The sequence below is a fragment of the Calliopsis andreniformis genome, chromosome 12, assembly GCF_051401765.1.
Source record: "Calliopsis andreniformis isolate RMS-2024a chromosome 12, iyCalAndr_principal, whole genome shotgun sequence".
Classification (NCBI taxonomy): Eukaryota; Metazoa; Arthropoda; class Insecta; order Hymenoptera; family Andrenidae; genus Calliopsis; species Calliopsis andreniformis.
Genome location: NC_135073.1, coordinates 15,739,390 through 15,763,245, shown reverse-complemented (window position 1 = coordinate 15,763,245; position 23,856 = coordinate 15,739,390). Strand labels below are relative to the sequence as shown.

Sequence of the window (23,856 nt, the reverse complement as noted above, 5' to 3'; positions counted from 1 at the left end):
TCCACTCAGCTGCACAATCGCAGGGGAATCACGGTTACCGATATTTTCTGAGGAATTGGATCCCCCGCAACAACGTGAAGGAGCGAATAAAAGAAAAGGGAAAGATACAAGGATTGTACGACGCAGCGAGGCGATGGACGAGAAAAAGGAGCGAAAAGCTTGATGTTCTCGCCCCAGGAAGGAGGAAGTCGTCCCTCGTGTATTCCTGCAGGAGGGAGCTGGACGGATCGAATTTTCCTGGTAAAAAATTACGCTCACATCCGTGCCCATCCGCTCTTGTTTTCCAGTCTTTTAAGCAGGCCGCGAGGGTTGACAGGAAGCGTTCTCCTCTGGTGATCAGTTGGTCGAGGTCACTGTTATTGCGGACTCCCCTTTTCTCCTTTCGACCCAGCCAAGGGAGGAAAGGAAAAATGTCGGCACATCGAGTTAGATAAATCGTCCGCCGTGTCAGCAAGTGTTGCGTTGCCCTTCGAATTAGCCGCGATTAAGATCGCCTGTCCGATAATTAATCTCTCTCGTCGACGAGCACAAGGGCTAATCTGATCGTTTATGCATCGAGTACACTGGGCTAAAGAAAGACGCTTTCCGTGCGTTCTTTGGCCAGGTGGAAGTCTTCAAAAGATGCTTTCCAGGATTATTTCGAGCCCCGTGGAAAGTCTTTCGACAGTGGCAGGACTTAAAGTATGATTAATCTTTTCCAGAGAAAGGAGAATGGGCGGCTAGGCTTTCGAGACACTGTTAATCTTTATCAATACGAAGAAGCATGCTCTGATAGCTTCTTTGAACATTGTGGTCTAGCCAAAGCAGCGGAGATTGACGATACATCTTTTCTAACTTCATGCATTGTAGATGAGTCCTTGGTACTTACAAAATGATGTAGCAAATACTTTGAGAATTCTTTGAAACTTATAAGAATTCGTTTTAAGTAAGATCATTCTCAAAGAAAAATTAATGTGAACTGGAATCTTCAATATCTATTCAAATATACACAGAAATATTCATTTGAATATTGTTCGGAGCTTCACTCCAATAAAATCACATTTCTCCAGCTCGAGATTTCCTTCAATCGCAAAGCCTTCTCGATTTCCCAGAAGCAGTTCGATGCACGGTTGTTTCACAGATACTTGGTCGATGTCAACCCATGTGCAAGGATAGACGGCTGAAAATCAGAAACTCGATGTTGGATTAGCGTGTCGGAGGAACGCCACGGAGAGTCGACAAGCACGAAGAAGCCATTCTGTATTCGCGAAGACAAGAATGAAATACTTGGAGCACCACTGCCAGTTGGAACGAATGTTGATCGATTCAATTGATTGAAGTTACCTGGTGCTCCGACGAACCGCCTCGATTCGGTGAATCTGGTTTTGCTGCTCGTCATATTGTTTCCTCGACTCGATCAGTTTTTCCATAATGCCCCACGATTTTCCCCTCGCAGCGTCTCCAAGTACCAGGCTAATTTCCACAAAGTTTCTCTCTGAAGTCGTGCTACCAGAAACTCGGCACTTTCTATGACTATTGCAGTGAAAAAAAAGAAAAAATCAGGAGGGAAAAATAGCTCCTTTCGACTAAATGACCAAGCCAGATTTTATTCCTGGTTCCGTAGCCCGAAACCATTGGTCTGTATCGCGTAAGCAGCTTTCCACGAAGTCCGATTCTTCCTTCCATTTTTCCACGTGCTTTTTTATTCCTATCTCCCCTTTTTTCCGCTGACTTTTCTCTTGTTTGTATGTCGTCCAATTGGCATCTCTCTGTTCCCATTTCCCTCCACTTGTTTGCGTCCCTCCCTTTTTCGTTCGGCTTTCCCTTTTTTTTTTCGTTTCTCATCCCATATTCCAGTGGTGTCCACAATTTCGGATTCCAGCATTGGCATGGTACAATTCAGGTAAACTGAATGCATCGATGGTGGTTTTCTTTTTCACTTTTCCCGCGATACCGATGCTTTGTCCTTCATTCTTTTTTCCAAATCAGCAAAACTATTCTGTCCCGCGGTATAGCCTACATGAAAGCCACGTTTCTTCGTCTCCAGTTTCAATTGCATTCTCTGCGGTATTTTTGCTACATTCTCTACGCAAGATGGTTCCCTTTATGCTCGTGTCTGTTGTTCTCTCGCTTTTTTCCACGAAGAGATAAAAAGTCGCAATAAAAAGGGCACGGTGGATTTGCCTTTTATTCGCAATTCCTCCCTAGCCACTGGATCTGCTTCACCCCTCACACCCCCTTTGCCTCGGCGAAGTCCTTGAAATCGCTTCTGCCTACTCGAACACAAATACCAATAACTCGGGCAAACTCGCCAGAGAATTCTCCGAGCTACATTACCTTACATAAAAATAGTTTCTGTCCATTTTCCTGCACTTTTTGACTCAACACGACCAATAGTCCTTAACCACATTCCATAAATCCCAGGATAATCGCTCTAGCGTGAGCAATCTTATTAATCATCTGAGGAAACCTGCTTATTGGCAGGTACTCCATTTAACGGTGACATTGCGATAGATTAAAATCATGAATCCATCAAGCGACATGGGACAAATTTTGCTTAAGTAATAGATATCTCCACTATTACCGAAAACTATATTAAAAATGTGTGCAAGTATCGATGCTCTATTAGAATAAAAAGCCCACTTTTCAAATAAAATATCATATAAATTGCTTGATAACAGGGTATCGAAGCTGAAATAGACCACCTAAATATTTTCTCTATTTTTAATGACACGAAAAATATCTCGTATACTCAAACATAGAATTCAATATGAAAATAGAAATGAATTACCACAGCTCCCCCAAAATTGAATCCCAAATCTCAGATCTGAAAAACGGCACAGATTCCAGAGATCCCCCCTACAGTAAGTGGGTGCCGAGACGGTTATTCGAGGAAATTATCGCGTCTCACGGTGGTTGATTGACGCTGCCGGTTACACGTCGTGACAGCAGAAATTGCGTAAGTGTTACCGCCGCGACGTGTTCGTGGGGGTAGCTGGCAGGGAGCCCTAAATGTCTGTCGGAGGGATAGGGGATGGATGAGTCGTGACGACTGCGAGCCACCCGCACCAAACTCAATTCCCACTCCCATATTTCTGCCTCGCGCCGAACTAGAAGATACATCTAGATAAATGCGGCGAAACGTGCCATCGGTGCTGGGATCGCGAAAATTTTGTCCGACCGCCGTGGAGGAGGTTCGCTGGACCAGGGACAGGACTTTTTTCGAGCTAGATTTAGCGTCGCGACGGGCGTCGATGTCGCAACGGCGTCGCGGTCTGCTGGGAGAACCGCGGCTTCCACTCTTTTTTCCGAGCCCGAAAAATCCTCGAGAGGAAGAGACATTAATTCTCGTGTCTCTATAACGATCGCGAGAACGTGGAAATTTGTAACAATGTAAGCAAATTGACAATTTTCGGGGTGGAATATTATTCCTCCAGGACGACAGGGTGTACTGCAATGCAGTTGCGACTGTTATCGAAGCAGAACATTTTTCAATGGAATGACACTATCTACCAGTGAGAAACTCCATGTATTACGTATTTAATTTATCTAAATCTAAACTATCCCGTGACCGTGTTAAGGAATTACACCACAGCACGCGTTTGAAAATTTCCATAAAAATTAAAACCACCAGTTCCCCAGGAAATCGCGAAGTTAACTTCACAGGCAGTACCACACACCCTTAGTCGCACGTTTGCCCAGCTATCACGTACTTTGCAGCTCGATCTCCATTCGCGTCGCGTAATGGCGAACCCGCGGACCTATTTTCTAATCCCGTCTCAGGCTTCCTCGGAGCCAAGCAAAAAGACATCAAAGTGACGTCAATTCGTCTTCGTTGCCATGGCGACGCCAATCAATGAATGAAATTGCATTTGCATCGCCCCCGCTACTCGCGCCTTCTCATCTTCCTTCGCGGACACTTACTTCTCTCTATATAGCCCAGACAATTTATCCGATGAGGCAATCTTGGATCATGGGCTGAACGAATAAACAAGTCTTCCACCTTACCCTTCCTCGAGCAATGAGGGTCATACGCTCCTCGAAACCCGTGATTTCGGAGCGTAAAAGAACACAAGGTAAGCAACGCCAGGAACCGAGCCAATCGGAGGATGAGGTTTTCGATGGGCGGCGAGAAGATTGATGAACTTGTCCGTGTAACGGTTTGCATGATGCAGCGAGAAAAGGGGCCTCGGCTAAGGTCGAGGGAATGAACTGTTCGATATAATATCGTCGGGGGAAAGGGAGTTGAACGGTTTGCTATCGACACTTGCCCAGGGAAAAATGAAATGCACCGTGTAACGGAGGCGGCACGCAAAGGAGCTTGCAGCGGAGCTGCAATTGATGGCTGGGCATTTTTCAACGTTTCCCACGTGAAACGCGCGGAAAATACGCCTCGCGGAACGGGATCGTTCGCGAGAACGATAGACAGCCCTCGAGTGGTGCAGCATGAATAAAAAAAACACGAATAGGTTGATTATTCGGGGGGAGCTAACGATGGCGGAAATCGCGGTGGGAAGCTGTCGCGTGACTAACACACGCGCCCCCTGAATACCTGGGGATTAATAATATGTTGGACCGTGTATAGGCGGGTTGCTCGAGGTGTGTAGAACACGTGTAATTCAAGACATCGTGTCCAGGCTGCGTAACGTTATTCCTCGCGAAATTCAACCACGAAGTCGTTGGAACATCGCGGCCCGTTTATAATCCCCCGTCGCGCGAGGGTATCTTCGCGCTTGTACAGGCTGATCAATAAACGGCACTCACTACTTCGCTCGGTGCAGGCTGAAGGCGAGAGAAAGAGGAACTAGCGGAACTTGGAAGAGGGCTGAGAATGTGCGAAGTGTAGAATAAGGATGCTCTTGCTCGCAAGTGGTTCCTTGGAAAATACACATCCGTGTGAAGGCACGTCTAACTTCAGTAGACTGTTTTGAAGAGGTTGCGAAGCTTATGCTAGGGAGAGAATTTCGAATAGTTTAGCTCTCTTTCCTTGGAAGATTTTTTTAGTTTATTTTTCGTGAGGACTTGTATCCAAGGTACAATCATGAGGATTTTATGACGACAGAGTTTGCGCATATTAACGTCAGATTAGGTTCTAAATGTTTCTGTGGATTCCACGAGAGGTCTATAATTCTCGTGTTCAGTTCTCTAGATAGCTCCTAACAAGCAACTTTCTCGTGAGTCGTATATCGATCCCTCTCCACACGAATACAAACTGGTTACGTGTCTTTTGGAAGAAATATGCGATGCATGTACTGTTTGTTTAGTTGCTTCTGGGACTCTGGTCGCATGCCCTTAGTTCTCTGACAAATTCTCTGGATTCTGAATATCTTTACAGTTTTCTAGACAATGTCTAGAGTCCTACAGAAATCCAGTATTGTCTCTGACACCTTGGACTCTTGGATTCACGAGACTACCCAAGTCTGTCAAGACTCTCAACCCTTAAGTTCCCAAGACCTTCAAAGTTTCTGAGATTTCTGAGACTCCGAGGACTCCTGAGTTACCTGCGCCAAGTTCTACAATTCTAGAGTCGTTTGTACTAGACTCCACGGATCCAGTAACATTTGCATCACGTCCCATGGGACTCATCCCGCCTCAATCGTTCTATAACTTCGAAATGATCTGCAGCATGCCCAACTAATTAGATACCAAAGGTAAACTTCGATAATCAATGACAGCTCACCTGCAAGACTACTCTATTAAATCAGACAGGTTCAATAGAATGCAATTCACTACAGTTTTCTCTACCAATTCACAGAAAAGAGGAAATTCATCGTTGGAACAACGTCGTCGAGAAAGGACTCCCCGCTAGTCGGCCTGCGCGCGTAAATTCTATTTAGCTCGAGACGACACTCGAATGCGCACGTGATTTACGTCGCTCGCGAATTGCTTACGCGGAACGGTCGCACTGAACCGATGCAGAAGGGCACAAACGGAGGGGAAACGTACGCAGAGGTGGAAAAAAGGAACGCGCGTCTCTGGGGTGTCTCGTATCTCACAAATCTCATTAAGTGGCGGCTGCACTCTTCGCGCCTTGTCAGCATCGGCGCGTTCCCGCGTGATGTAGATGCTACGTTCGAGGAAGCTGAGGATGGCGAGAATCCACAAAGAGAACGATAAGGTCGAATTGACTGTATGATAGGCAGCGTGAATCGAATTTCATAGGACGAACGTGAATCCCACGCCGTAGGAAACGGATACATCGATTCTGATGCTCCATTTGAGTCTGTTTAACGCGATACGATATTCAAAGAGTTAAATTCGCGAAGGGAACCCAATACTGAAACCCATGCATACATCATGGATGTACATTGAAATCAGAAGGTCTCAGATAATCCTATGGTACAAGTTCAAGCAAGTTAATTAGAAATGAAATCAATCGCAGAGTCTTTTACAATACCTGTTCGAGGATTGATTTTCAATACTTTCTATTCCTATAGACGATCGTGATAAAATAGAAATATTTTCAGATGCTCCGATACAGACGATTATTTCCACCTTTTTTATCGCTAAGTAATACTAGTTATGCAGACATTGCTGGAGAAGTTTGTTCAAAGTTCGCGATTCAACTAAAGAACACGGGGTACGGTAAATAGACGAATGAAGTCTTCTTCGTCGGCTGGGTGAAAACGACGATTCGGGATAGTTCGAACGGAACGTAGAGCCGGATACGTTTCGGTACGCTTGACAAATTGACGCGAAACTCGAACAACTTTTTTTCACCTCCCCATTCCCCATCGGTAGCGCGAACTTAGCGCATTACTTGGCGCAACTTCACGACGCCGCACACGATCGCGCCTCTTGCTCAACGTCCCGCTGGGCCCCTCTTATTTCTTTCGTGCTAGAGACCATTTTCGGCTCTCCTATCGGATGAAGTATGAGAAACGCGGAAAACTCTTCGGACTTTCATTTTGTCGAAAGTTGCGTGCCGAGTCTGAGGATATCGGAAGAAATTGATAATAAATGCTCCCGTGTATCGTCGATGGATTCGACTCGTTCGGTCATCGCATACTAAGGCTTCGTATAGTAGATATATATGAATATATACGTACAGTACCACTTTGTGTTTTATATTTAAAAAAATATATAATAAAATAGTAACCAATTTACGAGGAAGAAATATAGTAGATATTTTCAGAGTAAAGGAAAAAGGTTATTAAATTATTAAATTATTAAATTATTAACTGAGCGAATACGTAGTGAGCTAGAATATTATTCAAGCAACTGTAAATTATTACGAGTGTTATATCTTAAGACCGATGTTTCCACTCCTGTCGTTTTATACGATTTTCTATTAGGCCAATAAAAGTTATTTTAGTATCAGCAGAGCGCCGTGATATTATTTTACGCTACAACGTTTCAATGATGTGCTCCCCTCTGTCCCTTGTTTTGCTTTAGAGTGACATAAAGATAAAGCGGCATAAAATTTACGCTCCAAGATCTGATGTTATTGGACTGTAACGACCCACACAAATATTCTATCCCCAATTACGTTGCAAAGGCTCAAGATACACACGTTTGGGATACATTTAACCCTTTGCACTCCGAGCGTTAATTAGGTTGGCTTTGAGCGTACGGTTTGGCTTTCGTCGTTTAAAGCAACACGGATGGCTTCCTCGTTCATCGAGTAGAACAATCGCCTTATTTACATGCTCTGAATCGTTTTAATATTGTAAGCTACAGAATGATACGAAAGAGGCTGCTAGGTTACCCTTTTCAAATCAATCTATTCATTCAATTTTTCATATATTCTGAAGTCTGATAGCAGAGGGAGTACATATTTACAGAGCACGAGATAAGGAAGTTGAAATCGAAGCGTCATCAATAGCTTCAGAGCTGCTGCAGGCACGTTCTACGCCAATGCGAAGTCATTTGCGTAAAGGTAATTAAGGTCGGGCGAACGAAGAGGACCGTCGCGAAATTCGATTCGTTTCAAGGCTTTAAAGGGGTGCGAGGGCGCTGGGAGGCGGTGCAGTCGCTCGTAAGTCTCGCCAAACGAATTTTTGACTAATTAGAACCGACCGTGACGAATCGATACTCGTTGACGAAACTGCCCCGTTTTTTGCGCACAATGAGCAGTGAAATCAAAGGTAATCAATTTCACACCACAAAATTCCATAATTAAATCTGCATAAAAAACTGCTAATGACAAAATCCTGCAATTCCAAGATAGATTCCTAAAGCCTACTCAAAATCCCAAGTACAAGACTAGCCAATTCCTGTCAACGAACCCTCCTCCACAAAGGGTGCTCAAACAATCGTATCTCTCCAGTAAGATATTCAAGATAACGAATCAAAGGCGCCGGCAATTAATCTCTTCGGAAACGAAAGTTCCCCAGGTTGGCCGGCTGCCGAAGAGCAAATCGACGACTGGGGAAACGCGAGGAGTTCGAAGAAATTTCAGCGTCAGAGTTGAAATTATATCGGCGAGAGGGGCGGCGAAGGAGGCCACTCGAACATCGAGTAATGGGAGAATCCCCTCGCGCAAAGATTGCCCGATCAAACGGCTCTGGCCAATCTCGTCCCTCTTCCAGCCCAGCCATTCCTATTTCGACGGGTTAAATCGCGCGATCGCGGGCCAAAGGGCTCGGTAATTCCTTCCTCCTTGTCGCCGTCGGCCACGGCTTCTCGCGGCCTTATCGTCGATATCGACGAAACGATTACTCGTCCGACGTTTGAGCCTGCTGTCTGATCGCGCGACACCAGCGGTTCCAGGAATCCTCGTGTCCGAGTAATTGCTCCAGCGACGTTCTTGTGTCGAGAGATCGGGAACGAGCGGGAAACTTCCTAATAACTGGTTAAGTAGCCGCTAATGGTGCTCCATGGTTAACCAGTCCAACAACTCAATCGACCTGCTGCTCGCGCGATCCTGTTTATGCGGTAATTGTTTTTCGTGGATTAACGAGCCACTCGAAGGAGAAAGTAGACAAGGGGTAACTACTGACGACCTCTCGGAATCCAGTTTTTTCGTGAGATGTGAGTTTTACCCCTTCATAATACAGGTCCTTTTATAAGGATACTCGGCTTAAGTAGATGTGGTACTGTTAGAGACAGACGAGCCTGGATTTGAAGAATACTATTAGAGACAAGGATGTTTGTCAATTTCGACTGTGGAGAGTATTATTTCTAGGCATTAGATGACTGATATTTAATTTTCTTTTGTGTTAATTTCGTAAAATATTCAGTAGATACGTAATATTGAACTGACGTTGAAAAGAAATGATTAAGTTTAATTATTTGAGTAACTTGTTACGTATTAAGGGCAATCTTATAACTTTGTATTGTGAATGCGCTTGGGGTATTGAAGCAAGAGGAAAGAAAAATTGAAATAGATCAATTGTACGGTTCCGTACAATGAGATATTCTCTGTGGAAAATTTTCCCTTTGAGGCGACCTAAAAAGGATTGGAATAAAGAGACCGATGTAAAAATGGAGATAACAATTTTACGATGGATAACGACGAGTAGGTGCTGAAGAGTCCATATCCTTTCAATATGATCGTCAAATATGGCTGACAGTTACGAGTTGTGTGTCTTTCTACGATTGACGAGGGATGATTGAAAGTAGCTACTTCATGACAGAACTGGAACTCGTTTGCTAACAATTTTATTTATAGTACCCTCTATTTTACCGAAGATCATTTGTTAATTCACCTAACATGTCGTTATAAAAATATCAAGGGCGATGCTCGCGCGACAAGCTGTATTAACATCGTAAAATGATCGTTCAATCAGAAGTTTCTTATAAAAATTTTACGCCACGTCGTCATGCTCTCGATCTCCTCAGAACGGTTATACCTCTGCTGTGTCACGTAATCATCTGCTTAAGATGACTGTCGTCAGAGCCAGTTATGCGACTTTGAGAGACAGCAAATCCAGACATGTGCTTCGTCACTTTAGAGATAAAATTCTCCGTGATTTCGTCGAATTTGTTACTAAAAAGAAACTGTGAAGGGGATTGTAGAAACAGATCGCGAGTGCAGGCCTGCAGAAAGTAATTAGAAGGAACGGGAGGCAGTTAGCAACCATTATCACGATTCAAATACCTTGGAGAAGTAATCCTGAGATTCGAATCGGACAATTTCCATAATCCCTCAAAGACAAGGCAGGACTCGACTCCGTGAATTATTCTTTCTATAACTACGACAGCATTATCCCTTGAATTAGCTGAATACACTAAGAACCGACCTAATTGCAAATCGTCAAAGCTCTACGTAAAAAAAGTCATTAATGATCATTATAAAAATACACATTAGTACTCTCTCTAGTGGAGCGCTAGTACCATCGAACCCCAAACAATATTCACCACTCGATAATTCGATTTTTTCCTCGCTTGTGAACACAAAATTGTGCAACAGGTAACACGACAAATATTTGCAGAGAAATTGCAGTTTATAAATATTTTCTGTGATAAAGAGGTCGCCACACAACGCGATAAAGGATTAAAAATGTTCCAAACCATCCCTCCTAATTGAGGCATTACTCAACTCTCCCAATTTTCGCTTAAACGTCACTTTCCCCTTTATTCGCAGAAGTGCAACACGATCATCTACCAGCGACGAAGATTCTCTAGAATTAATTCACAGGACCGCGAGGATAACCACGGTGAAAGCTTTTTGCACGCATCGCGGAGCAGCGGAGCGACGATAATGAGCCGAGCCGTTGTAATCGTGGACCAGCGTGTTATGGTTGCTGGATTGTCGAGACGACGCGAACCGTACAACCACCGAGCGTTAATAAAGTGCACGACGAGCCTTACAAACGTGGCTCGAACAGCCGTGTAAGCTGACACAATACGCTCGCGTGCGAGCACATGCTTCTGCGCGGAGGCTTGTGGAGCGAAGACTAGCGGTAAAATTCGACGTTCAGATTCAGAAACAAGCGTTTCTGCACATCTGATGGGAAAAATGTTCCACGACCGAAGGCTAGTTCGTGGATACACGATGTAGAAAAATAGAGGAAATTCATCGATACGCGGGAGACGAATCAATCAAAGCTCGATTGGAGAGCACCGTCGTCGGGATGGAAGCAGCTGTTATAACAGGCTCGATTATTTCCCGCTGTTCCATCGATAAAATCGAATCCGTGGTAATTCAAGCGCCACGCGGCCATTACGAAACCAATTTACTCCGTTTCACGCCCAATCGCCAACAAAATGGATATAAAAATTTTAATTCTCTGGCAATCGGCTCGTAAAAGCTGCACGCTCGCATGTAACTTGTCGTATCTGCGCACGGAAACTTGCTCGGATAGGTTCGCGTCGGTTGCAATCCTACGCAGAAGTGGAATTCCCTTGGTAGATTCTATGGCTGTTTCATCGATCTGGATATCATGAATTAATGGACGTTCTTCTGAAGGCTGGGTATCTAGTCAAGGCGGACAACAAAATCGATTGAAATCGAGGCAGAAAATGGAGGATCGCGAGAAGAGTACGAGAATATCGAGACAGAAACTCTGTAGATAAATATTCCTATTTGTTCGCCTGCGTACCTGGAATTCTGATTTTTTAATGCAATTCTATTCATAGCTTTGGGATCACGCTTCATTTTACATTTATCGACTAATTATGAATTCATACATTTTTCTGCCAAAAATTGAATACCTAGGAACTTTGTATAAAATTAACTTGTTATAAAATACTAACTTCTGCGAATACGTATATATAGTTAAATTTGATCAGTGGATTTTGTTCCAAATGAATCTCACAAAATCCTCCACTGCAATTACATAATCTACTCTCAGCTGCTCCTCTAATTAAGCTAAAGTCTACAGTTTCTCGCCTTAATTTAGTCCACCTATCTGCTGGCAGACACCCCTCCCACGAAAGAAATAACAACGAGATCCAAATGCAATGCATTCGATATCGCCACCGAAATTAGCAACAAGATCGTTCGGGTTATCGAGAAACGATTCTCTAATGGGAAAACAGAGAATAAACGAGCGCACGGGAGACCATACTACCGCGAGTCCTATGAAACAATCGAAGTAACGACCCTGTCGATAGATAAGAAGGGTTTGTCCCCGTCGATAAAGGTGCCGTGTACAAACCATCGACCCACACCACTAGGATTTCTGTTTCTGTGGATGTGCATGCGTGCACCCGCAGACGTACACCAATGAAGGCTCGTAGAAATCATTTCCTCGAACTTCCACAATGGCAGAGCTGCTCTGGAATATTTGTCTACACGCGCCTTATCGACCGTATCGGTGCGCATAACGTGACACCCTAGAGAAATCCTCCTCACTCGCGTGAGATTAGGTCTACCGGTTACGTAGGTAAGCGAACGGTGACTTTAAGGTCGCTTTCTCACGACGAGACCGCGTCGCTAGACGGAAACTACTGTCTAACGAGTTTCTTGAGTTTCATGAAGCACTTTCTGACCGAGGTTTTCTTCAGTTCCATATTATTACTACTCTGGTGAGTATTGCGAACTGAGAAAGGGGGTTTTGGGAGTACTCTGAACTGAAAATTAACTTGTTAACCGAGGAAGATAAATTAATTCAACATGCGACAGTTCTTCTGCATGACTTGAAACTATAAGTAATGTGAATATGTGAAATTATGGGCTGCATTATTGAAAACACTTTATTTGTAATATCAAGTCTACTTGTAGTCAAGAGGGTTAGTTAACAGATTAATCGCCCAATATTAGTTCTGTCATGGAGAATGTTGAAGTCTAGGTTTCAAACTGATATAAACTGATACGAGCCAAGTCTAGTCTAGATAAATATAGAGGGCTGAATACATATCTAGTCTCAGAGAATAGTAGAACTTGAATTAGATCTGGAATAATCTAAACCCAGAATATTAAACAATATTCATATCTCCAAAACTCCACACTGTCACCCTATGATTTCAGGACCACACAATTCCACGAGCAGATACAATGTGAGCGCAGAAACCAATCGCTGAATCGATTGCATCAAAGTTGACTCTGGGCTAGCAATTGGCCAGAATGAGACGGTAACAGGAAGCAGCACAACAATAATCAACATCAATAATAGAGAACAGCGGACAGGTATCGAAACTATTTCCATGTTAAAATTGATACTGCTTATCTATTTCCTGGGAGTTATTCCCTGCTCCATCGATCGCACGGTCGGCCATCGGCCAAGCAAAATATCGTTCGGTCTGCAATGCGTGACATCGATGTAATCGATATCTAATCTCGCCGCCCTCGTTACCAGCCATACGAGGGGCAAGATCCCGAATTCCTGGCCCGAGGATCGATCCGTGATAAAGGAAAAATCCATCGAACACGGTGCCTCTCGAAGAATCCCGAACACGCGTACCTAAGGATCTCCAGTCCATGTAAAACGGTATCGGTGTACCTCGATGCTTCGCAATCCTCTGCTAACAAAAATCCCCCCAATGCTTCAAGCCTCTCGTAATCTCCCAGTGACTTCCGAACCCTCGAAAAGGAGGAGGCACGCGTGGTGGCCGAGTCAAAAGCTGATTCGCGTCCGAGGAAAATTCCATTTTCGTAATACGCAAGCTTCGGCTCGATATCTCCTCAGAAGGGGTTTTCAGCGCTTGCCGAAGAGCAAACATTTGTTCAGCGACGTTCGGAAAATTCTCCTTTGTAAATATCGCCCAGGTATTCTTACTGGCGTGGATCGTTACGAAACGACTCGCTACTAGCCATGCTTTATGTATGGTTGAACAGGAATTCCCGTGGGTAGGGAACGTAGGCGGTCATCGCGGGGCGAAGCAGTCGTAAGGAGTGTATAAAGCTGAGTAAGACTATCAATCACGCCGGAAGAAGCCAACACAGGGGTGAGTTTCTCCTGGGGTGTTTTGCTCGGCGTCCCGCTGACGTTTACGCGGGTAATTGCTTTCCCGACACGTGCGCGCGTCCGACGCCGTGTCGGACGATCTCTTCTGAATACGCGACCAGAGGTAGAGAGGAATGGAACTTAATCGCGCGCGATAAATCCCCCTGTGTTACGTGTGAATCGCTTATTGTTACGTAATAGTTACGCTAAGGGGAATAGTGAATTGGTTGCAATTAAATTCCATCTACTCGTTGTGTTAGAATGAAGGATGAAAATGAAGACAACTTGATTAAATACGGAAGATTGACAAGCTCGGTAGAATCTCTAATTTTATCAAAACAAGAAAACAAAGTTTTCACGAGTTATGAAATAAAAATGTTTTTATTCATTACAGAAGAGGATCGATGTGTCTTTCCACCATTTGAATGCAGGAAACTCAGCCACAGCAGAAAATTGCTCACAGGCTTCGACAAGATTTAATTAAAAGACTCGGTTAACGAAGATACGAGAGCAAAATACAGTCCAGTGATTATATGTAATAAAATTTTTGATAGAATTTAAAAGTAATTTCGCCACACATTCTTAAATTTCGCCAGAAAAATAAAAATAAATTAAAGAACGTCATTCCAAATATCAAACCTCAGATTATTGATCAGTGAGGCAGACGAAGAAATCGAAAGGCATAATGCACAGAACATTTTAAGAGTACTGGCCCATTACCAACTCAGAATGATAAAAGGAGCCTAGACACAACCACCGTTTCATTTCATAGCTAGATGTTACTTGGTCCACGTCATCCGAAACGTCTGCTCATATCGATTGCCGTCGGAGAATCCATAAAACGCTTCAGAGTGGCTATTACCGAGGAAAAGCATTGTCCCTCTTTGGCACGTAAACCGGTCAGAATGTTAGATGGTTCTAAATTTCTCTTTATTGTTACGTTTGCGTTAAACGCTGTCTCTGTGAGCCGATATCTTCATCTACAAGCTAACACACAAATTGAATTCGAAATTACAAACGCCAAAATGTCCCATTAAAAAATTAGCTACTACTTGAATATTTAAAAATTTCAATATTTGAATATTTGAATGTTTGAATTTTTGAATATTTGAATTTTTGAATTTTTGAATATTTGAATATTTGAATATTTGAATATTTGAATATTTGAATATTTGAATATTTGAATATTTGAAAATTTGAAAATTTGAAAATTTCAAAACTTCAAATTTGGCATGTAGCTTGGCATTCCACTGAAAAAATGTTAAGACTCTTCTCCTAAACGTAAACAAAGAAGATCCACAAAAGATTCATGTTTACCCTGATACATTAATCTCCCAAAGTCCGGCTTACCCATCGCAGCAATGCATTGCAGTTCGACAGCGACCAAATGATTCAGCAGGCACGCGTACGCGTTCGAACGGATCCCTATCAGTTTCGTTATCGTCCCAGTGATTCATAGATCGTCCTGTAATCTCGGAATTCACGGGACATCTCACCTGCGACCGAACGATTGGCAGCCCACGGAATTCGTAAAACGCGCGAGCGGTTGTTAAGAGAAGATAAGCACCAGTAGCCTCCACGGTTAAACGCTGGCTCGCGCGTGGTCACAGTGGTCGCAGGTAATCCTTTTAGTCAGCCAGCCCTTCGCTTCTTAAAACATTTCCCGTAGAGCGCGGGCTTAAACGGGTCGCTACTCGAGGGCAATCTGTAAAGTGGCTGGCTAGGACCGAAGTCGCTCCTCGACCCATTAACAGGCCACTTACCGTCGCAGCCGAATAAAGACTGATCGAAGGGACGACGGGATCGCTGGCTCGAGAGGACTCCCGGTAACGAGCGCATTTTTTATCAGCCAATGTGCTCCAAGACCCTTGGAACGCCTTCAATTTGTATCTGCGCGCCCGCTACCATTGTACCGATACGGCGAAACGCGAGAACAAAGTTCCGTCGCGTTTCCAACCGCTGCTCCATATTCCACTAACGACCGTGTCGTTCCCCTGGTCTCACGATCGCCTCTGTTCGCTACAGCGAAAGGCCATCGAGAATTCGGGGGATCGAAACGCCGCTGCGAACAGATCCAGTTAACGTGCAAATTTTAATCACAATTTAGGAGCAACCGTGGCGTTCTTCGACAGCTCATTCCTTCGAGATTCTGTCGCGAAGAGGTTCCTCCATCCGGCACGATATTTGAGACCGATGACCTGGCCAATTGTCGTGGCAGATTACCCGCGGGCTTCGGGAAAATTTAATCAAAAGACTCGATCGACTGGGACACGAGACCAGAATACCATTCGCGCGAGAATATGGTAGCTAGCAATCCTGAGGAGACCCCTGGATATTCTCGCAGCCATTACCGATCTCGGTGCACCAGTCAGTCCTGGCCGTATCTATAGAATGTTTCCTTATGCCTCGCGAGTGACTCAGAAGCTGCGGCGACGCCGGATGCTCGCCGAGATTTCCCATGGGCAGAGTAGTAACTAGGAGCCACGGAACAAGTCGGACTGTAGGCCTTTGGCGTGCTACTTTACATGGAGCAGGCGTGCGCCTCGCTCATAATTCCGATTTCAATTGTGAAACACACCGAGCTGTCAATTAGAGGGCGAGCAATTGGATTCAAGCGAGTTGCGATTATTAGAAGATTACTAGAGGCACGTGGAACTTCGACCTAAGCTGTGTTTAATTTTCAGAGGATTGCTCTACTTCCGTGGAAATTTTAGAGAGGGTCGCGAAGTTTGCGAATTTTCTGCGGGAAGATAGTTTTGAAGTATTAGCGCGGCAAGGTGCTTTACCTAACTTTATTATTGATATGCTCAACGATGAGGGGAGGGAAGAGTGTGAAGGTAGAATATTTTAATTGAAGCTGGCTATTCCCTGTCACGAGATCGATGTCAATAATTTTACAACTTGCATTAATAAAACTAGAGACATCGATCTTTGAGAAGAACACTACGTAATTAATTTTATGTCACTAATAAAGACAACAAGAAGAAAATAATAAAACGATAACAGCAGTCTAACGAAGTTTCTCCGTACACTGAATTATTTTTATCATAAACTAATTTGCATCTGTTACATCTGAAATGAATATCTTCAAACTGACGCAGATAAAATTAAACACATTTTCGGTAGCTACCGTAGAGAGGCGCCAGCACGTACCGCGAACGTGATTCTTGCGCAAATGATTAAGTTCGATTACCAGAGGTGACATAATCCGTCCACTCTATCATTTAACACAGCCAGGCAATGAAACTTTATTTTCTCTATGGGTCCCCGATAGCACGTAACGCGATTGATCTCCACCGTCGGACCTCTAATTACCATCAGGCACTTCGATCGCTAAAATACAACAGGTTGCAAAGGGAGAAAGACGAAAGCGAGCGAATAGCGATGGGAACGCGAGTTCGGACACTTGTAATTCCGCTCGTAGCTTCAGCGTTTCAGCTCGTTAGAAAACGAACGTGGCCGAATTCATCGGAGTTGCTAGACAAAGCCTGATCGCGCTCGGCGGACAACGTTTGCAGGCTTCTGCCAAAAGCCGTGAACGAGTCCAATGAACAGCTCCTAGCCAAACTACGCGAACAAGCTGTGATACAGGCCTCAACAAGCTGTCTCAAAACCAGCAGAGAAATTGGCACGTACCATCGTTTCGCCTCTATGCAGCTTGCAAACTCTCGCGAAAATACCTTTCTCTATCGATACCCATTAGCTGCTTCTATGAAAGCATAAGTCGTTAAAATTGCACACACGCAACTTCACATATAACTGACATTTCACCTACTCCATGTTTCAGCAAAAAGGAAGTCACATTCAATCCCTCGTATTTAGAATAATTATACTTTTCCACGCTGCTCTGATTCTAGTATCAGAGGACTGGTCGCAAATGACACAGCGTCCCATATTCATCCCCAAGCCACGTGATCAATAAACAGAAAAAAAAATCTTACGAGTATCGTTTGCTATCGCGTATTCAGTCCTCACGTACGCGATAACCAAGAATTTGCAAGCGCTCAACCACTCGCGATTCCGTTAGTGTCGTCATTAACACGCCAAGCAGTCCAACGCTCCTTTCCCCCCGAGCCGCCGCTCCTTCGCCTTCCATACAGACTCCGACTCACCCTTCGACTTATCTGCTTTCACGCTTCCATTATCTGTTCATCTGGTCCTCGCTCACGGACTTTTATTTGGCTGGATGTTTGCGGCCAGTTGGCTCGTGCTGATTCCAGAGCCCATTGTCTGAGGGACACCCGTCCCCCAGAGAGCCCTTTCGAGGCAGGTATAAGGAGAAGAGAGACGACAGGTACGAGAAGAAGCCCTACAATGCTTTCTCGACTGCGAGAGTCACATCTACGAGGGTGGTCACGCAAAATCGTCCAGCAATAAAGTAGACTTTTGTCGGGTCGAAGGAGACGAATCCTCCTGATCCCTTTCGGGAGGTGAGAAAACTCCGTGACACAACTAACAAAGATCTCTGGCATTGTCCTCCAAGATTATGGCCTATCAGCCTGCGTTTGTTTGCTGGAGAGTCGAAATAGGGTCACGAAGGCATATTCCGAGGACGAACAGGTAATGGGCGAAGAAATATGCGATCTGGTTTAAAACAAGGGACTAAGGGAAAGATAAGATCGATGTAGGCTGACGTTTGTTATAGTTTGGTGTAACAGAAATCGAAACTGAAGTGTTTCTTTTTCATTTAGTGTCTATTGTCTTCATTATCGGTAGATACACCTTGTTTTTTCATACTTTGGAGCAAAATATTTCCCAACGAGAGGTTACTCACGAAGATATCAGTATTTAGAACAATTTTCCTAAATTATATTAATAGTCTGCAACTTTGCAACAAACGCCTTCAAAAGCATAACAGACTCGACATTTGTTAACGCTTGCCTTCCCAATATTTGTACCTCAATTTCGCAGGTTTTTTCGTTCAACCAATGTAAACATTCAATACCCACTGCAGGCAATAACAGATGTGGCTTGTCGAAAACCAATTTGACTGTGCTGATAGAACAAATTTTCAGTTTAGAATAACGATACATAACAGAGATCAAATCTTGACTAAAATTAAAGCTGTTTTTTCGCTTCAGAGCGCAAACTATTTTGTATAAAATTCAAGTAACGCAAGAGGAGCTTCCCTAATGAAATTTTTAGAACTGTAAACTCCTTGCAGAGGAATGTAAAGGTCTTCCATGAAAAGAAGATTCTCAGATAGAAGAAATATCCACTCGGTATGAATTCCGCCAAAAACCGCCTCATGAAAGCGTTCTGCTCTGAAAATCAGAATCATCGAAGAATATATCCAAACGAAAGCTAGCCGTACGACACATATTAGACGTTTGCGCATTCGCGAGTTCTTTTGGAGAGCTCCTCCCAAACGAGGAAGCTCTAGAAGCTCTTTCTTCCCATTGTATGGCAGCGAAGCTTCACTCGCAAGTTTCGACCAAGTTTCTACGGCATCAAACAGAAATGGGCCGAAATTCGTGCGATGTGATTCAAAAGATATAACTTCCTTGAGAAGCGAATGAAATTTATTATGTGCTACTAACTTCTTAACACAGATCTATTAGTTGAAATGCAGAGAATGTACAAATAAATTGTATCTACAAGACTGAATAATATTTTTGTAAAAAAAAAATGAAATACTAGATACTAAAACTCAGATTCATTATGTTACTTCGAAAATGGTTAATAGCGCATTAGTGTCGACGATAAAATACTCAGAATTCGATAGAATCTTAATCAACGACACATAGCGACACGAGTTACCCCTTCGCCGTTTATTTAACTCTCATTCTTACTCATTGCTTTCGTGTGACGATTCTAGGTACAGTTTGCTTCATGCACGCGACCCAAATATTGTACAAGCTTTAAAATTGATCATTCATTTCTTATCCATCTATACAATCGCGCTTTTGTATTCTAATTTTCTGCAACCCAAATTTCTGACCTAAAACGCGAGCCACGAAAACATCCCCTACAGTCGCGCCAAAGCTTTCACGATAATATCGAAAAAAATACTTCCTCAGTCACTGGCCAATGGAAAACAGAGGCAGAAACGCTACAAAGCAACTATCAAAATAGCTGAATTCCACCCGTAGCTTTTCACCAAAGCACACAAAAGAGTCAAATTCCCTTCAAAGCTTGACACCGAAGTGGCAATTTAAACTTCATCAACGACAAACGAAAGCTGCCACTGACCCTGTGACTCAGGTGGCAATCGAAAGAGTGAAATTTTACTTGTAAAACTTCTGGGATGGATTTCTAGAGCCCCAAAAAGTCTCGAAATCGACACCGCGGTGGGTCGCGTGCACCGACTGACCTCATTCCCCCCGAGTCAAGAGAATCACGTGGCCCTCTGTTAATTTCGCCCCGTTTCAGGAGCCTCAAGGGCTAGAGGCAGAAGGCCAAGCCGCGCGGGGCCAGGGTATTCCGCGTCCACGAGAGCCGAAGGTCCTCAAAAAGCTCGCGTCCTCTCAAAGACGGAAGAAGGGAGACAGCTAGAGAATAAGACGCTCCATTCCGCCATTGGCAGATTAAAGCGACGACGGTGGTCTTTGATCTTCGGCAAGAAGCAAGAATGGGCCAAGACGAGCGTGAAACGCAAGCATCCGCGACGCCAGGGGGTGACAAACCCTCTGGAGGATAGCGACTCGCTCTGACGAACTTGCAAGTAACGGCGATCGAAAGCAGGAAGGAATTAGAAATCGAGGGGGGATGGAAAACAGATGAAAGCGAAGCTCGAGGAGAGCAAAAAGAGCTTCAGAATCCTAGGCAAGGATACTCCAATCGCGGCGTATAAAGCAAAGATTCCTTTGGTACTCACGAAGATGAAGTAAGACTTCCTCATGATCGCTGTCGATCGGCAAAGCTGTCGGGTCCTTTCTTACACCAAGCTCCCCCACTCGCTTCTACACTGTCCCGCGAGCTTTCGTCAGAGATCTTCGGGTTTCCACCGTGTACAGGCTGCGCCCTCCAGGGAAGGGCGCATCGAGGAACCGATCCAACCCTTCTCCAAGTCGAACCACGTCGCGGACTGTCTCACTTTACATTTACAATGCGTCACACTTTTCACCCTCCTTCGCGGTGCGCTTTACACATCGCCACTTGAACCGTATCTACGCGACACGTGACTCCGAAATTCCCACGCGAGGAAAAGAAACAGCAGAAAGATCTGAAGCGAGTAGTCTTGAACTAAGCAGGAGTAACAAACAGAAATCGTCACTGCAGTCACCGGCGACGACTTTGAACGACCTCGTGACGCGCGGTCGCGGCTGCGTCCGATCCGCGACGGGGGATGTTCAGAGGGTTACCGAACGCACGTGTCCACGATACTGGCCGATGTCGTCGGGCCGAAGTGCGCCGCACGAGTGTCGGCCTTAACGTCTCGAAAGCGCTTGACGTTGGCGCCCGTGCGGCCAAGGTGGGGGCTGGAGGGGTTCGCAGAGAAACACACTCTGCTCTTCCCCCCTCCACCTCTAACCAACGCCAACTCCAACCCTCGTGCACCCCCACCGAAACTCTCACTCGCTCCGCGTCTCTCTGTTTCTCTCGCCTCCCCCCTTCCCTGTGTACCCACCACCCCCGCGTCCACCCACTTCACGCTGCTGCCGAGGTTGGAATAAAGTGCTGCCGTAGGGGGTGGTTTGGCTGCGCGACCGAGCTGGGGTAAAAGCGACGAGAAAGACGATCACACGGAGAAGCTGGAAGACAGAACACGGGCCGAGCATCCAGTTTTCCTTATGTATGGTCCTCCTTACGACGTCCCTAAATATTGGCGACCAATGGGCCTAGGGGGTCGGGACACTGCTATCCCCGCGGGATCCTCGAGGGTAATTGGGGGTCGCGAGGATCGAGATTTTCGGGAAAAAGCTTGAGGCGAGTGAACGTGATACGCCTCAAGTTATTCTTAAAGAATGTAATTTCCGTAGAGAGAAGTAGAATTTTTTGAAAATATTTTTGAGTCTGTTGAGAGGTGCATAATTTTAGATTTAAATTCTATGGCGAAGTCCACTACGTGCTCTTCACATTTTAGTCGCGAAGAAATTGAAATTTTTTAAATTTCAGAGGGAATTTTTGTACGAAAAGCTGAACTGTGAATTTTGTGAATGAGTGAATCTGAAAAAGGGATGAACACAATCGGACCACTATCAAAAACAATGGGAGATGAATCTCGAAACACTCAACGTTTTCATCTTTAGTATGACAAGTTTCTTGAATTTTTATGAAGTTATTTGATACGTACTTCCTTTTCATAATCACACGCAGTTTGTGCTTGCGCGGGACAGGACGAAGAGCAAACCGCAGAATTAAACAAACTGTTCAGAGTCCATACTCGATACATATTGACATTACGGGTGGATGGGAAAAAGCTACAGTAAATATCCAAAGGGGCAACAATTTTTCCGCGCTGCGTAACGGACAGCATTTTATAGCTCGACGAATTTCCTGATTTACCAAGGAAATATCTTTTGTGAAACTGGTCAGGGAAGATGGATTCCGATGACGGAGATTGAAACGGCCCGATGGAGATTTATCGACGTTGAAAATCCGACGGGATAGCATCAGCATCCGGGACTATTATTTGAAAGCTTGTCAATGCGTCAAAAAAATCGGCCAGCGGAGAAATGATTACTGTCGTGTACCGCGGGTGCGTTCGTTGTTTGATGAACGTTAATCGAAACGTTGACCCGCTTTTCACGTGTGTGCGGATTCGTTTGCGTACGTGTATGCGCACAAACTCACCTGGTTGAACCTCTATTTGTTCTATGTACGTGCGAACCATGTACATGAGAAAATGATACATACGATCTAGGACAATCAACTGCCACGACGAAGTAAATTGTTTAACGTTTCCTCTCTTTTCGGGGGAGGTGCACTTCATAATTCGAATTCCAGCAAGATATAGGCGCGTTATCTTCACAGAACTCGGAAAACCAGAGCTGACTCGTATCGTCTTTTTGCTGGGTTAAACGGTTAACGCTTCGGGGTTTTACAGTTTATCGAGTTTTCATAAATTTCCCCTGTATCGACAAGAGTTTTTATAGCCGACTTGTTAAAAACGCTGATGTATGAAAATATTGGAAATAAATAAGTACACTGCTGACATTAAAGCCAGCTATGCGGAAATGTTTGCCCTTCAGGGGATTATCCTTTTATTTTGCGTTGTGGATGAAGGTTTTATAATTTTATTACTCTTTCGCTCCATGTATTGTAACTGAGGATAATGCAAGCATGGTTAATGTAAACGTTTATCTACTTTGTTTCGTTCTTTATAATTCATTCATAACCAATATCATCCTCACAAAGGAGCCACAATCGAGACAGAAAAGTCTCGCTCTTTATACGAAGTTTAACTTTTTTCCTGTTTTAAAGTAACCATACACATTTTGTCCAAAAAAACGGATATTTCGATCCCTTCGATGTTCAGAAGTGTATCGAATCTATAAGTATAACGCATGCTCAAGTATCCGCAGGACGTGTGCTCGATACAAGACAAGGTCGTGTTCGACACACCGGTAGATCCGTATGCCACTTCGGATAAGCCGTATTCGGACGATCGCCGTTTTAGATAAATGCGGGATCCGGATAAACTGGATCCCTCCGCGTCTCGAATCGAACATGCACTTTGTACGACGCTCGACCGACGTTTTTTTCATCGCTTTCTCTTATTACGGAGGGACATCTGCGCCATCGCTAAGGGAAACGTTGCAGAATGTCGAACTTTCACGAGATTATACTGGACAGGCTTAAAGGGTTTATAGAACTGTCACAAAACGAACAAGTTTGTTTTAAACTTTGGGACAAAAGAAAAATGTATCGAGGAAGCATTTGTTTTTGGATTCTAAATGCTTTAATTTGTAAAGTGAATCATAAACGAGGATGGCTAGTTTTACTTAGAAAATAGCACGAATGTAAAGGAAGTTTATTCACAATTCCAGCTGACCTTTCTTCGAGTAACATAAACACATCAGCTCTCGTACTATCAACATAATTTTTATTCCGTTTTCCTTACATCAACAAGAAAGCTACTCTGCGGATGATTCATGTTGTGTTTTGAAACGACGAATACGCTTGCAAATTTTATGATAACACTTTAGATTCATTTTGCAGA

At 44.2% G+C, this 23,856-nt stretch overlaps 1 protein-coding gene across 2 annotated transcripts in view; it reads right to left on the bottom strand.

Moving 5' to 3' along the window:
- The window catches only part of Nolo (ADAMTS-like no long nerve cord), a 186,870-nt gene that overhangs the window by 145,277 nt on the left and 17,737 nt on the right, over positions 1-23,856 (bottom strand). Inside the window, exon 1 of one of the 2 annotated variants that reach the window (XM_076389052.1) lies at positions 20,569-20,698. The exons of the other annotated variant lie outside the window; for it this stretch is intronic. Within the exon in view, the coding sequence (XP_076245167.1) occupies positions 20,569-20,592 (24 nt within the window). The 5' untranslated portion in view covers positions 20,593-20,698. Of the gene's footprint in view, positions 1-20,568; positions 20,699-23,856 lie in introns of those variants that run through there. 2 annotated transcript variants of the gene reach the window in all.